Genomic DNA, 14,902 nt, shown 5'->3' on the forward strand with positions numbered 1-14,902 from the left:
GACAGAGAGAAGGAGGCAGAGAGAAAGAGAGAGTTTGGAGTCAAGTGTGTGCGCAGTTCTAGGCCTGATTTTATTCTCCATCACCTCTTAGAGATCTTTCTCTGTTTGCCTATGTGCTCTGTATTTGCTGTTGCCAATTGTCATATCGTTATTGCTGTTGACAATACTCCATAATTCCATTGCTTTCATTTGGCTGAAGAAGGGAGTGGGTCTGTAATTTTGTTGGTATCTAGAATTCCTTGTATGGAAGCTACCTTTGCCAGTGTATATTGGCAATTATGCTTCAGCTTATAGTCTTAGACTGATTTACTTAATTAGATTTGTCTTACAGTTAGCGTCTGGGACAGTAGAGGTTACATGACTTACCTAGTGTCATTCAGTCAATACATGAAAGTGATGAGACTTGATCATGGGTCTTCTTTACTCTGAGCCTGGCCCTACTCAACCACCAGAGGCTGCCTTACAGTGCCTGTGCCGTGATTTATTCAGCTATTCTCTAGACTTTAGTAGACAGGTGGTTCACTTTTTGCCATTACAAATCGAGTGGCTATGAATATTTTTGTCCGGATAGGTCTTTTCCCCTCATTTTTAGGATGTTCTTAGGATAAAGTTCTAGCCAAGAAATTACAGGGTTGAAAGGGTTTTTCTTTTCCAGTTTGATATTGTCCGATTACCCTCTAAACTCTCCAGTTACCCCAGCAGCATATTAAAATTCTTGCTTCCCCGCAGTCCTATTTTCTATTTTAATAATATTTACTTTTAAAGTTGTTTATAAAAGACATGTCCTCGCCAAGTCACCTACTTCCTGATCCCTCCGACAGCTTTCTAAGAGTATAACTCGGAGATCTGTATTGGTAAAGGGAGTTTCCTTACTGAGAAAGTACTACTCTATTACTCTATTACTCTCTATTACCTATTACTCTATTACTCTCTATCCCAATGAAATCAGTCTAGTTTTTAAAAAAAACCCTCCAAATTTCAATAAACAGATTTGCAAACAGATTTTTGCCATAATCCTAACATAGATCTTTTCGTTTCCTCTGAAGGAGGGTTGAGGGTCAGTTGTGTAGGGTTAAAAGCCACTCTCTAAAGATCTTGGGGAGGACTCTTCACTGCTTTGTGCCTCAGGATTCCCCATTTTACAAATGGGGATAATTCCTGTCCTGCCTATGTTATAGGAAATGAGATGAAATATGTCAAGTGCTTTGTCACTTGAAAGCCTTATATAAATATAAACTGTTATTATTGTATATTCCTTCCAAAATGTGTTCACTTTGAGCATTTGAAAACCAAATGATTCCACTTGGTTTTGTCATCAGTTTTTAAATTCCTGATGAAAAAATGGTGAAAAGTCAAAACTTATGGCCTTTCAAACCACTGGTCAAGTATGACCTTCTGTCACAAAGACCCATGGGTATCTGGGTGAGCTGTATGGAACCAGACATGGGACAACATTTTCTTCCTCTACTTCCAGGTCATGATGACTAAGCGTACGAAGGACATGGGCAAATTCAGCTCCGTCACCGTCTCCACCATTGATGAAGAAGAGGAGGAGATTGAAGCTGTGAGTTTTCCTTTTCCCAGAGGCCTTGTGAAGGGCCCCCGTCTGGGCTCTTCCTGGACACCAGGCTCTAGTGGAAAATGTGATGGGCCAGGAATGAGGAGACTGCTCATCTCTTCCTGGCTCCACAGCTTACCAACTGTCCCTTCCCCTCCCTCTCTGGACCTGAGTTTTCCTTCATTAAACAATTCCCTGAACATTCATTGAGTTCCTGATAAGTGGGAGGAGGCAGTGGTCGGGTGAGGTGTTGGGAGTACAAAGGATGAAACTTTGGCTGCTCCCAGTCCTTCTAAGAGCTTACTTCTTCTGTACTGGGAGTGGGGTGGAGGATATAGTAAATAAGTGTCTTCCAGATTGAGTGTGATTGACTCAAAGGAGAAGGGGAGAACAGCAAGGCCTCACTGGGCAAGGGGCCTGAGCTGAGCCTCCAAGGAAGGGAGGCTTCTCAATATGTAGGGAAGTAGAAGCATGCAGGAAGTTAACAGAGGCAGGAGCCCATAGCATGTGAGCAGGAAACAACCAGGAGTCCATTTTGGCTGGATGGGAGAGTATGTGAAGGGAAGTCAGGTCAAATCAGATGAGCAAAGGAAGCTGCAATCTGAACGTTGAAGGTTCTTCAGGGCCAAAGGAGGGAGTTTGTATCTTATCCTGTAGGCTGGGCTTCTGAAACTTTTTCCACTTGAGACCCCTTCAGTACTTCTTAAACTGTGGACCAAGATCCCTTATAGGCCTATGGTTTAAGAAGTGCCAGGTGTAGGCCAGGGGAGGGAAACCTGTGGGTCTCGAGGCTACATGTTGCCCTCTAGGCCCTCACGTTCGGCCCTTTGAAGCCGAACAGAAAAGAATTTGTTCTGTAAAACTTGGACTCAGTTGAAAGGCTGTACCCGAGGACCTAGAAGGCCACACGTGGCCTCACGGCCCACAGGTTTCACACCTCTGGTAGGCAGTAGGGAATTTCCTGAGGGGGAATAGCTCATAGCTGCCAATATGGAGCTGAAGCTCAGGAGAGAGATTGGGGAATCATTTTCATAGGGCAAACACATGAACGCATTGGAGGGGAAAGGGCTAGGAAGAGAAGAGATGAGCCTTCAAAGCTTTCCATTTGATAAAATTACACTTAGCCCATGTCCTTCTTTCTCAAGGTCAGGTCTTTTCATTTTAGAAAACTTGTTTCTATCCCAACTGGTGTGACACTGTTAGTAGCAGCCGTTGTCTTTATGGTATTTTAACATGAGCTGCTTGCTGGAAAATGTGGTGGATGTTATTTTGCCAATGAGTGAAGTGAAACCTAAACTCTTAAGATTATTGGAAAGATGAGCTGCAGAGGCTTGGGTTCGGGTTGGTTGGTTTTTTTCATCTTTTCTGGGGAGCGGCCAAATTCCTGCAATTCAGTGTAAGGATCTTATTACTCAGGTGGCATTTGTAGCCCCTTCTGGTCTGTGTGTCACCATTGAAAGTCTAGTGATTGTGTATTGAATTGTTTTCTGCCAGAGAGAAATTGCTGACTCATATGCGCAGAATGCCAAAGTGATTGAAAAACAGCTGGAGAGGAAGGGCATGAGCAAGAGACGGCTTCAGGAGCTGGTGAGTAACATTGGACACAGGCAGGGGTCAAGGGAGGAGGAAAAAACCTGTTGGGGGGAAGGAACCCAGGAAGGCAATTGATGGCTCAGCCATCAATCAGCAAACGTTTAGTAAGCTTATGCTCTGTGCTGGGCTTTGTACTGACTATCAGGGATACAAAAAAAAAAAAGTAGAAGCAATCACTGCCCTCAGAGTTTTTACAATCTAAGTCCCTACTCCAGTTTATAACCAAGTCTCGTACCCCTGGGCCAAAACCTCTTTCTATAGCTGTGAACATAGGTCCTACCACTTGTGTGGGAATGATTGGCAGAGCCTACCCTGGCTGGCTGTATGTCTTTACCTGCCGAGTAGGTTGGGGCCGTCCTCCATTCTCTCTTTCACGTCTGAAAACCTTCTAGGTGTTTCTCAAAATAGTGATTTGGGGGGTCCTGTCATCAGGAGGACCTGAGTTCAAATCTGGCCTCAGACACTTAACACTAGCTGTGTGACCTTTGGCAAGTCACTTAACCCCAATTGCCCTGCCTTCCCCTCTCCAAAAAGACAAAAAAAAAAAATAGTGATTCATTAGACCAGGGTTACTTTGCTGTTTTTTTTTTGTTCCATGAACCCTGTTGGTGGTCAGTCTGATGAAGCTTTGGGCCTCCTTCTCAGAAGATAGTCTTTCTGTGCATCCAGTAAAATATATTGGGTTCCAAAGGAAACGGATTATATTGAAATATATGTAAATTTGCTTTTTTCAGAATACTAAAAAAAAAAGCCAACTTCGCAGATCCCAGGTTAAAAATGTGGTCTAGACAGGCTGTAGGCTTACTTTTTGGAATATTCATTTCTATAATATGATATTCCTCTACTTGGGGTTTGGGGCATGAATTTACTCATGGTATTGGAGAAAACCAGCAAATCACTTCAGTGGCCCGTCAAAAGTTAGGTCAGCCTGTCAGTCATTGACTCTGGGGAAAGGTTGTCTGTATCTATGGGGGCACACCCATAGCAGGCAGCTAGAATTTGAGGGCAGGGTTTGGGGAGGCTAGAGAGAGGGGGGAACAAAAGAACTCCCCCTGGGTAGTATCTCACAGTGTGTCCTCATTCTTTCTAGGCTGAGCTAGAAGCAAAGAAAGCCAAGATGAAAGGGACCTTGATTGACAACCAGTTCAAATGATAGGAGACCTTGCTCGGGCTCACTTACCAACTTCCTTGACATGGGCGCACTGGTTACCACCACAACACTCAACAAAAGTGGATCCTATTTTCTAAAATATAAAAAGTTCTTCTTGCCTTCCTGCGCGTATGCGCTTATGGTTCAATAGCACTAATCCCAACCTAGAGAGGGATGCCTAACATCTGTCTCTGCTTGTTTTTTTTCTAGACTTTTTTTTTTGTTTAGTGGGTGTTTGTAGCAGCAAGCACCCCAGCGTCCCTAGGGTGGCTGCCACCACAGGTTCTTAGATCTGCTTTGATAAAGGAAAGCAACTCAAAATGGGTTAACAAGCTAACTTTAATCAGTCAAACATATGTATCGTTTACCTAGTTCAGGGGAAAAAGGTCAGCACCCCATACTTCAGAATATACAGACAGAATTATCAAGACAGAAACAGATCAAGTAGACAGCTTCCAAACTGTCCAACCACTACATCCATACCAAATCAACATCTGGGTTTCAACATCTGGGTTTTTCAAAGCCGAGGGGGGGCTCTCAACAACGGCTTCCCAGAATCCAGATCAAATCACAGAACACTTCTCAAAGTGAGCCCCAAAACAAAGCTACACATCAGGGCTTATATAGCCTTCTCCTGGCTCAGAGAATGTAACAACCTTATTGACTAGTCACTGGCCAATCAAGAAGTATCTACTGAAAACCAAGCCTCCCACCCTAGGCTCCAGGTGCACTTTAGCCTAGGGGCAGGGAAGATCTTTAAAATTTACATTCCCATTACATTCTGCCCCAAGATCTTTCATGCCCATAGCATAGACAATTTACTTTTGAATTAGCATTAACAGTCATAGGTCACATTTGCAAGATACATAACTGAAGTTACTAAAGTGGCCACAGGACCTTAAACAAACACAAAGTACATTGCATTATCACCTCAATTCAAAACAAGAGTCAAAATAAAGTTCTCTTGGGCAGAGGAGGGTGTCCTTCCCCTCACACAGCTCCAGCCCCTGCTTCCAAGTACAGAGAGGGGGCTGCGCAACAAAACCAACAAGGTGGGGTCCTTGGGGGTCCACGGCACTTCATCCCACCCACCATAGTCACAAGTCCATCCTCCCCCTGGGTCCCAAACTGTTGGATGCAGCCAGGAAACACATTCAGTGCCCCTGTTTTGCTGCTCAGTTCTTATCTTTTCCGGTGGCTGAATTCCGAACTCCTGGGTTCCTTCTCCTCCCGAAGGTGGCAGCCGCTCCTGGCTTCTGCCCAGGTCCCGATGCAGGCAGCTCACCATTCCTGCTCTCAGCTCAGCGTAGTCTGCATGCAAGCCATTCTTCTCTCCTGGTCCATGGCTCCACAGAGTCACAGCTACCACAACTGGGAAACAAACAATTATCCCAGCCCCCATACTTTCCTTTTACTCTGCAGGTCCTGTTCATGACGCCATTTTGTAGCAGCAAGCACCCCAGCGTCCTCAGGGTGTCTGCCACCACAGGTTCTTAAATCTGCTTTGATAAAGGAAAGCAACTCAAAATGGGTTAACAAGCTTACTTTAATCAAACATATGTATTGTTTACCTAGTTCAGGGGAAAAAGGTCAGCACCCCAAACTTCAGAATATACAGACAGAATTATCAAGACAGAAACAGATCAAGTAGACAGCTTCCAAACTGTCCAACCATTACATCCATACCAAATCAACATCTGGGTTTCAACATCTGGGTTTTTCAAAGCCGAGGGGGGGCTCTCAACAACGGCTTCCCAGAATCCAGATCAAATCACAGAACACTTCTCAAAGTGAGCCCCAAAACAAAGCTAAACATCAGGGCTTTATATAGCCTTCTCCTGGCTCAGAGAATGTAACAACCTTATTGACTAGTCACTGGCCAATCAAGAAGTATCTACTGAAAACCAAGCCTCCCACCCTAGGCTCCAGGTGCACTTTAGCCTAGGGGCAGGGAAGATCTTTAAATTTACATTCTCATTACAGTGTTTTACTTACATTTCTCTCCTGAAATTATGGGCACAGAGAACATCTGAATTCCTTCGTCTTTGAACATAATTGTTTTTACTTTCTTCCTTTGAACTTAATACAAAATAAAAGTCTTTAGAAAAACTCTTTGATGTGTCCTTAGGTAAAGCCACCTAAATCACAGTGAAAGTTGTAACTGGTTGTAACAAGTCTATGGACGTAACTCTTTCCCTCTATGGACATGGGATACATGGTCCCTTTCTGAGCAGGAAGGCACACAAAAACCAGACTCTGGATTTTGATGATTCTTTCACCAGAGGTGTTATAATCAAGATGACCCACTCCTATAAGCCACTTTCATTTCTATAGGATTCAGGGATGGGGCCAGCTTCTAAGGAGCCATTCGCCCAGCTGGTCTAGGAAACAAGCTACCAAGGCAGGGCCAAGAAGGGGAGGCAGTATAACCCAGTGCTTCTCCATATTTTCAAGTGGGAGGACCCTTTTTGAAAAGCCATTATTTTGTGGACCACCCCCACCCCCCACCCCCTGGTCACACATGATAGCAATTTGTACTTAATAGTCCAAAATAGTAGAATGATAAAAGATAAAAATAGTACAAAAAAGGTAACCCTTCTTTTGAACCCCTATCTCTGAGAGATTCACCAGATGTTTAATCTTTTAAATTTGCTATATTAGTACCTGCTGATTGGGAAGCAAAGGAGAAAAAGCTACCAGGAATTCAGTAATACTTTGAAATGAATTTGTATCAGATCTGAAAGGTAAACAGGTATAGCATTTTCTTCCGAAAGCACTCAATTCAAAGAAGGAGAAAGGATTTATTAAGTACTTATCCCATGTCAATAAACTGTGCTCAGCACCAGGGAGGGGTGTGTGTGTGTGTGTGTGTGTGTGTGTGTGTGTGTGTGTGTGTGTAAATAGCCAAGGCAGACCCTGCCCTCAAGGAATTTACTTTTTTTTGGAGGGGGGAAGGCAGGACAATTGGGGTTAAATGACTTGCCCAAGGTCATACAGCTAGTTTTTGTGTTAAGTGTCTGAGGTCGGATTTGAACTCAGGTCCTTCTGACTCCAGGGCCGGTGCTCTATTCACTGTACCACCTCGCTGCCCCTAGGAGCTCACTTTCTAATAAAGGAAAATCATGCCCTGGGAGGGATACTTTGGCTTGTAAGATCACAGGAATGATGAGGGGATAGGGCAGGTGATTGAACATGCTCATTTCACTAGTAATGGCTGTTGATTCAGTTATGGTTCTAGAATGGGAAACAGGCGCAGCAAGAGGTTATGTGTGTGGTGGTATCAACATAGTATACCTCTGGTGAGAGCACCACCGAATTCCAAAGTCTGATTTTTGTATGCATTCCTTCTCAGAAAGGGACCAATGTTTCCCACATGCATACAGGGAAAGAGTCATGTCCATAGACTTGTTAGAAGTAACTGTGGAGGAAACATTTACCAAATACCATTTCTTAGACTCTCTTGATTCCTAACCTGTGAGACAGTAGTAGAGACTAAGAAATGGTATTTGGTAAATGTTTCCTCCACAGTTACTTCTAACAAGTCTATGGACATGACTCTTTCCCTGTATGCATGTGGGAAACATTTACCAAATACCATTTCTTAGTCTCTACTACTGTCTCACAGGTTAGGAATCAAGAGAGTCTAAGAAATGGTACCAAGATCCACAGAATTAGACAGTTGGCATCGTCTTCAATTTGCATTTTATTTATTTATTTTTAAGCAATTGGGGTTAAGTAACTTGCTCAAGGTTACACGGCCAGTTATTTCTGGGTGTGGTGCTAAGTATCTAAGCCCGGACTCGATCCCCATGGAGCTGGTGTTCTTACTCGCTGAGCCATCTGGCCACTCCTTCAATTTGCATTTTAGGGCTTGCAGAGGAATGGTACCTGATGTTTCAGGAAGGCTATTTCAGTGGGAAAAAAGCAGTGGTAAATCCTGCCAAACTGAAGACATTCCATAGGAGGAATGTCCTGGTCATGGTTAGCTTGCCTGCTTTCTGAGGCCTGGCTTCCTTGAGTTCCCAGAGGCTTAGCACCGGGTTAGCCAGAGCAGGGGATGCATGGCCTGGAGATACCAAACCTGTGATTTTATCAATGATTTCTGTTGTTATTGTTCAGTTCTTTTTAGTCATGTTGGACTTTTTGTGACCCCATTTGGGGTTTTCTTGACAGAGATACTGGAGTGGTTTGCCATTTCCTTCTCCAGCTCATTTGACAAATGAGGAAACTGAGGCAAGTAGGGTTAAGGGCCTTGCCCAGGGTCACACAGCTAGTAAATGTCTGAGTCTGCATTTGATCTCAGGTCTTCCTGACTCCAGGGCTGGTGTTCTATCCACTACAGCACCACCCACTTGCCTATTATATCTCTATCTATATATACCTTAATTGCTTTTTGTTTTTCTTTCACAGTCCTTTCCTGATATACTCCCCTCTTCCTATTTCTTTTCTCTTTTTTTCCTTTTTTTTTGCTTTTTGGAGGGGGGAAGGTAGGGCAATTGGGGTTAAGTGGCTTGCCCAAGGTCACACTGCTAATTTTGTGTTGTGTCTGAGGCTGGATTTGAACTCAGGTCCTCCTAACTCCAGGGCCAGTGCTCTATTCACTGCGCCACCTAGCCACCCCTGGATTTCTTCTTTTTTTTCTGTTTCTTTTTAATAAAGAAAATCAGCTAAGCAATTATATATCTGTAGAATGAAGGGGTTGGACTAGTGGGCCCCTCCTACCTCTAAATCTAAGGTCTTATAATCTTTTTCAAGTAACCAGTGCAGGAGTCATGTCTGACAGTGCACGTGACATTCCATAGCTCAGAAGGGGACCCAGACTGACCTTACAATTTATCAGAATTGGGCTGCCTTTTACTGGCTTTTTCAGTTATATTGTTGTACTCGTCCTTCCTATACATTGTTTGACTTGCTTCCCTTTGCATCCGTTTCATCTAAATCTTTCCCTATTTCTCTAAATTTCTCCTATTGGTGGATTCTTTGGGCAAGATAATATTCCGTTAAGTTCATGTGTGCGCAATATGTTCAGCCATTCCCTACTCTATGGGCTCCCACTGTTTCCAGTTCTTTGTTAAAACACTATATGAATGTCAATTCTTATCACCCCCATTTTACAGATGAGGAATCTGAGGCAAAGCTATGGTTTTTCCAGTAGCAATGTATGTCTGTGAGTTGGGCTATAAGGAAAGCTGAGCCCCACAGAATCAACACTTTTGAATTGTGGTTCTGGAGAAGACTTTTTGCTTTTTGGAGGTGAGGGTTTTTTTTGTTTTGTTTTGTTTTTTGCCTTTTGGAGGGGGAAGGTAGGGCAATTGCGGTTAAGTGACTTCCCCAAGGTCACACGGCTAGTAAGTGTTAAGTGTCTGAGGTCAGATTTGAACTCAGGTCCTCCTGACTTCAGAGCTGGTTCTCTATTCACTGTGCTACCTAGCTGCCCTGGAGAAGACTTTTGAGAGTCTCTTGGACAGCAAGGAGATCGAATCAGTCAATACTTAAAGAAATTAATTCAGGCTGCTCACTGGAAGATCAAATACTTAAACCTGAAGCTTACTTTGGCCACATGATGAGAAGATGGGACTCACTGGAAAAGACCCTGATGTTGGGAAAGACTGAAGGCAAATGGAGAAGGGGTGGGGCAGAGGAGGAAACAATGAACATGAGTGGACTTCAAGAGATAGTGGAAGATAGGACCATGGGTTCACAAAGACTTGGTCGGAACAACAACATCTGAGAATCAGAGATGATAGCTGCCTTGGCTATGGTCACATAGACAGTAAATGTCAGAGGCAGGGTTCAAAACCAGGTCTTTCCTGACTCTGAGTACAGCTACCCTCGATGGCTAAAACTGACTGGGCAATGCCATGGGTGGAGAAGATATTCTTATTCTCCATCCACATGTGATGAGTCTGACTAAAGCTATGAGTATTAAAGAACTGGGGCGGGGCAGGGCAATGGCTCGGGATCTGGGTTCAGATCTTCACTCTTCCACTTACTCCTTGTGCACCCCATGCTGAACAGATACACCTGCCCTGTTTGCTCCCAGCCATGATCGAATAGGCAAGCTGCTGAGGTTGGGCTAGATCTTTTGACTGCTCTCCCTTCCTTTGGCCAGCAGCCATTAGGGAAGGAGGCCTAGTTGTTGCTGGACACAGAAGTTCTTTGTAACTTGAGGGAGGGATGTGGAGGCTTCAGCCCTTTTTTCTGGAGTTTCCTTTCCTTAACCCACCTCAGACACTGCCTGGAGAAGCTGCTGAGAAGCCTTAGAACATTATGATTCCCAGGAAGTTAAAGTTTATTAAGTGCCTACTATGTGCTGGGCTCTGGGAAAACAGAAAAGGCTCCATGCCCTAAAAGACCTTACATTCGAATAGGAAAGACAATTTGAACACATATATAAGTTTCTTAAAAATACAAAATAATGGGGACTTGGTCTGCAATTTCATTTATAGAGATGTCCAGAAGAGGAAAATCCCTTTACCAATGTAGATTGGTGCCTTCTTGGTGATGGAGAGTCTCAGACAGTTGCCTAGATCCCCTGAGAGGTTAAGTGATCTGTCTAGAGTCACACAGCTAGTATGTGTCAGACTTGAACTCAGAACTCTCTGGATTTGAGCTCAGCCTTCTATGGACTCCATGCCATGTTGCCTCTGGAATATATACTCAAATAGATGCAAAATCAATAGGTGTTCATTCCTCAAGTGTTTATTTTGTGTTGAGCACCATGGTCAGCACTGAGGATATAAAGCAAGGTAATTTAGGAGCAGAGGTACTACTGGCTGTGACTGGGAGGGTGGGGAGGGTGTCAGGAAAGCTCTCCAGTAGGACATGGTATTTGAGCTGAGTTTTGCAGGATACTCGGGATTTTTCTAAAGGATGGGAGGAGAGAGACATCATTCCAGGAATAGGAGACAGCTAATATAAAAACACAGAGAGGCAAATATGTTTCCTTGGAAAGGCTCATCAAATTCCCCCAGAGGCCCCAAATTAGATAGTCAATTCTTTTTGTAAATTTTATTAATACAAAATGAGAAAAGGAAAAAAAATTGCCATGTACACAGCATAATACGAGAGGATTCGATATAAAACAATACATTTCCATTTCAAGAAAACCTATATAATAAATACTACACATTGTTTTCAAAGCTACCCAGCTTTTCTTTGCTTCCTTATTGGTTTTCTTTTGTTCTTTGCTGTACACTTTTTACTTTACTTTTTTTCTTCTTCCTTCCACCACCCTAAAGGCGGTGTGTGGAGATATACATACATACATAGATATGTATATATATAGATATTAAGTGTGTATATATATAAGTATATATATATAGTGTGTATATATATAAGTATATATATAATTAAGTGTGTATATATATAAGAATATATAGATATTAAGTGTGGAGATATACATACATACATAGATACATACATACACATATATATGCATGTATATAGCTATCGATAGATATACACACATATAGTACATATACATATATGTAATACCATACTATACTTATTTCCACTTGTCATCTGTTTCTCTGGAGGTGGATGGCATTTTCCACATCTTTCCATGTTTTTCTAAATTAACCAGCTCATCATTTTCTACACCTGAACATTATTCCAGCTGAATCACTTCCTATCTGAGAGAATGTCTATGAAAGTTTTTCCCCCAATTTTGTGCTTTCCATCTATTCTTGGCTACATAGGTTTTATTTACACAAGAAACATTTCATTTAAAATAATCACAATTATCCTTTTTACACTTCAACAATGCACTCACCTTATAATATAGTTTAAGGTCTGATACTGCTGAATCTCCTTCATTTACATCTTTTTCCCCTGCTTTCTTTGAAGTTCCTGACCTTCTGTTCTTCCGAATGGACTTTATTATTTTTTCTAACTCAGTAAAATATTTTTTTTAGTAATTTAATTGGAATGATATTGAATAAATAGATTAGTTAGGTAAAATTGTAATTAAAAAAATTATATTGGCTTTACCTACCCATGAATAATAAATACTACTTCAGTTATTTAGATCTGAATTTATTTGTATAAAAAGTATTTTATATTTATATTCATATGGTTCCTTTGGCAGACGTATGCTCAGATATTCTGTGCAGTCTAGGTATTTTAAATGCTCTAAAACAATACTGAATAATATTGTTGACACATAGTGTAGTTTCTCTGTTTTTCACTTTTGATTAAATCTATTTTAACTTTAACTTTGTCTGAGATCATGATAACTATCCTTGCTTTTTTTTTTTTTTTAACGTACTACATTCTGCTAGATGGTAAATTCTTGGAGGATTGGGAGCTCTTAAGAGGGCTCCTTTTGTGAACCTGGCACTCGGGCCTCCCGAAATCCTCCCTTTTGGGGCAGCACTGTTTCCCTCTAAGTTTACCCTTTGTTCAGTCTCTTCCCCCTCTCCCTATAGAGCCCTGCTGTTTTGAAATAGCCCTGGGAGGTCTTTGAAGAGGGGGGAGGGAGTGCTGGCTTGCCATGCCTGCCCTCATTGCTCCTGGTTGCTCACTGAGTGTGTGTGTGTGAGTCAATATAAGGGTGTGTGTGAGGGGCTGACTGTGTTTGAGCATGTGTGAGTGTTATGTGAGTGTGAGGACGTGTGTGTGAGGGTGTGAATGTTCGTGAGAGGACTGCATGTGAGGATGAATGTGTGTGAATTTCTTCTTTACCAGCTGTCTTTGTAATGTGAGCTTCCCCAGGCTTGCCTCCCTCTCCCCTCCTCCCACTTTGGGGCTGCTCTGAACAGTGTGACCCTTTAGCTTTCTTCTTTAGTATGGGAGCCTATTTAGGACGAGGCTACAGGAAGCCCCCCTGCCCAGGGGGGCTCAGCCCTCTGCAGAGATGGAAAAATGGTGTTCATTCCTTCCGCTCTTTGCTGGTTCGGTCCCACAACAGGAATAATGGAGCCCAGAGCAGCTGGAGGGCTTGGGAAAGCCCTTCTGACCCTGCCCCCCCCGCCCCCGTTCCCAGCTGTGAGGGAAGGGGCTGTGGGCTGGGGGCTGAGAGGAGGGGGACCAGGAGGCCCTTCCCAAGCCCTCCAGCTGCTCTCTGAGCACAATGACTTCATCCGTTTGGAATTGATCTAGGACAAAACTGGAGTTAAGCTGCCTCCCCCTCTTCTCTTCCCCTGCCAGGAGCGGAATTGTTCAATTCAATGAACAGGCGTTAATTAAACACCGACTATGTTCCAGGCTCTGTGCTAGGCACTGGAGAGCCAGAGCTAAAAAGGAAACAATCCCAGCCACAAAGATCACATTTTGTGGGGAGAAGCACTATATGCATAGAAAAACTGTTGCTTTTTATTCACATATACATAAGTTTTTCTTTAATCATAGATTTTCTTGACTCATAGATTTAGAGCGGTAAGGGACCTGAGAGGCCATGTAGCTCCACTTTTTCATTGTACAAATGTGGAAACTGAGGCATGAGGGGTTAGGTGACTGGCCCAGGGTCGCACAGCTAGAATGTGTAGGAGGTGTGATTTTTGAACCAAGGTTTTCCTGACTGAGTACTGTGCCTTATACATCACTTGCATTTCCCAGTATATCCATTTTCCCTTTCCACACTCCACCCTCACCATACCTTATAACAAAGAATAAAAAAAGGGGAGAAAAAACCCAGCTGAGCAAAATTAATGTATCAAAAAAGCTCACCATTACATACACTGTTGTATCCAGAGTACACCACCTCTGCAAAGAAAAGGGGGTCATCTTCTAATATTTCTTCTTTTGGACCAAGCTGGTTCGTTATCCGTTCTCATTTTACAGATAAGGGAAACTAAGTTTCAGAGAGGTTAACAGAGATAGTGGCAATGCTAGGATTAAAACTCAAGTCCACTGACTCCATAGAATTTGGTGGAACGTCATGGTTCCCACAGATGAGGGCTCCTGAATGTATACTGTTTCCCTGCTTCTTAAAACCATGTATAAGTATTGTTGGTGGAGTTGTGAACTGGTCTAACCATTCTAGAGACCAATTTGGAACTGTGCCCAAAGGGCATACTGCATATGCACTTTGATCCAGCAATACCACTACTAGGTCTATATCCCAAAGAGAGCAAACAAAAGGGGAAAGGTACTTGTCTGTACAAAAGTATAGCAGCTCTTTTTGTGGTGGCAAAGCGTTTGAAATTAAGGGGATGCCCATCAATTGAGGAATGACCAAACAAATTGTTATATATGATTATGATGGAATACTATTGTGCTGTAAGAAATGGCAAGCAGGATACTTTCAGAAAAACCTGATGCAAAGTGAAATGAGCAGAACCACAACAGCAATATTATGATGATGGGGGTGGCTAGGTGGCACAGTGAATAGAGCACTGTCCCTGGAGTCAGGAGGACCTGAGTTCAAATCTAGTCTCAGACACTTAACACTTACTAGCCATGTGACCTTGGGCAAGTCATTTAACCTTAATTGCCCTGCCCTCCCCCCTCCAAAAAGCAAAAAAAAAAATTTTAAAAATATTATGATGATGATGCACTGTGAATGACTTGGCTCTTCTCAGCAATACAATGATCCAAGAGGAAAGAACTGATAGAGTTTGAATGCAGAACAAAAATTTTTTTTAACTTTCTTTTTCTTT

At 42.8% G+C, this 14,902-nt stretch overlaps 2 protein-coding genes across 3 annotated transcripts in view; one reads left to right on the top strand and one right to left on the bottom strand.

The window, feature by feature from the left end:
- Positions 1-4,483, top strand: part of STEEP1 (STING1 ER exit protein 1) — a 75,676-nt gene extending 71,193 nt beyond the window's left edge. Inside the window, exons 6-8 of the mRNA XM_069102181.1 lie at positions 1,475-1,564; positions 3,053-3,145; positions 4,242-4,483. Coding sequence (XP_068958282.1) covers positions 1,475-1,564; positions 3,053-3,145; positions 4,242-4,304 — 246 coding nt within the window. The 3' untranslated portion in view covers positions 4,305-4,483. The remainder of the gene's footprint in view (positions 1-1,474; positions 1,565-3,052; positions 3,146-4,241) is intronic.
- The window catches only part of UBE2A (ubiquitin conjugating enzyme E2 A), a 276,953-nt gene that overhangs the window by 30,794 nt on the left and 231,257 nt on the right, over positions 1-14,902 (bottom strand). The window lies entirely within an intron of this gene.

This window comes from Petaurus breviceps, unplaced genomic scaffold (genome assembly GCF_028583685.1).
Source record: "Petaurus breviceps papuanus isolate PSGF00001 unplaced genomic scaffold, PetGlider_PUasm1.0 532, whole genome shotgun sequence".
Lineage (NCBI taxonomy): Eukaryota > Metazoa > Chordata > Mammalia > Diprotodontia > Petauridae > Petaurus > Petaurus breviceps.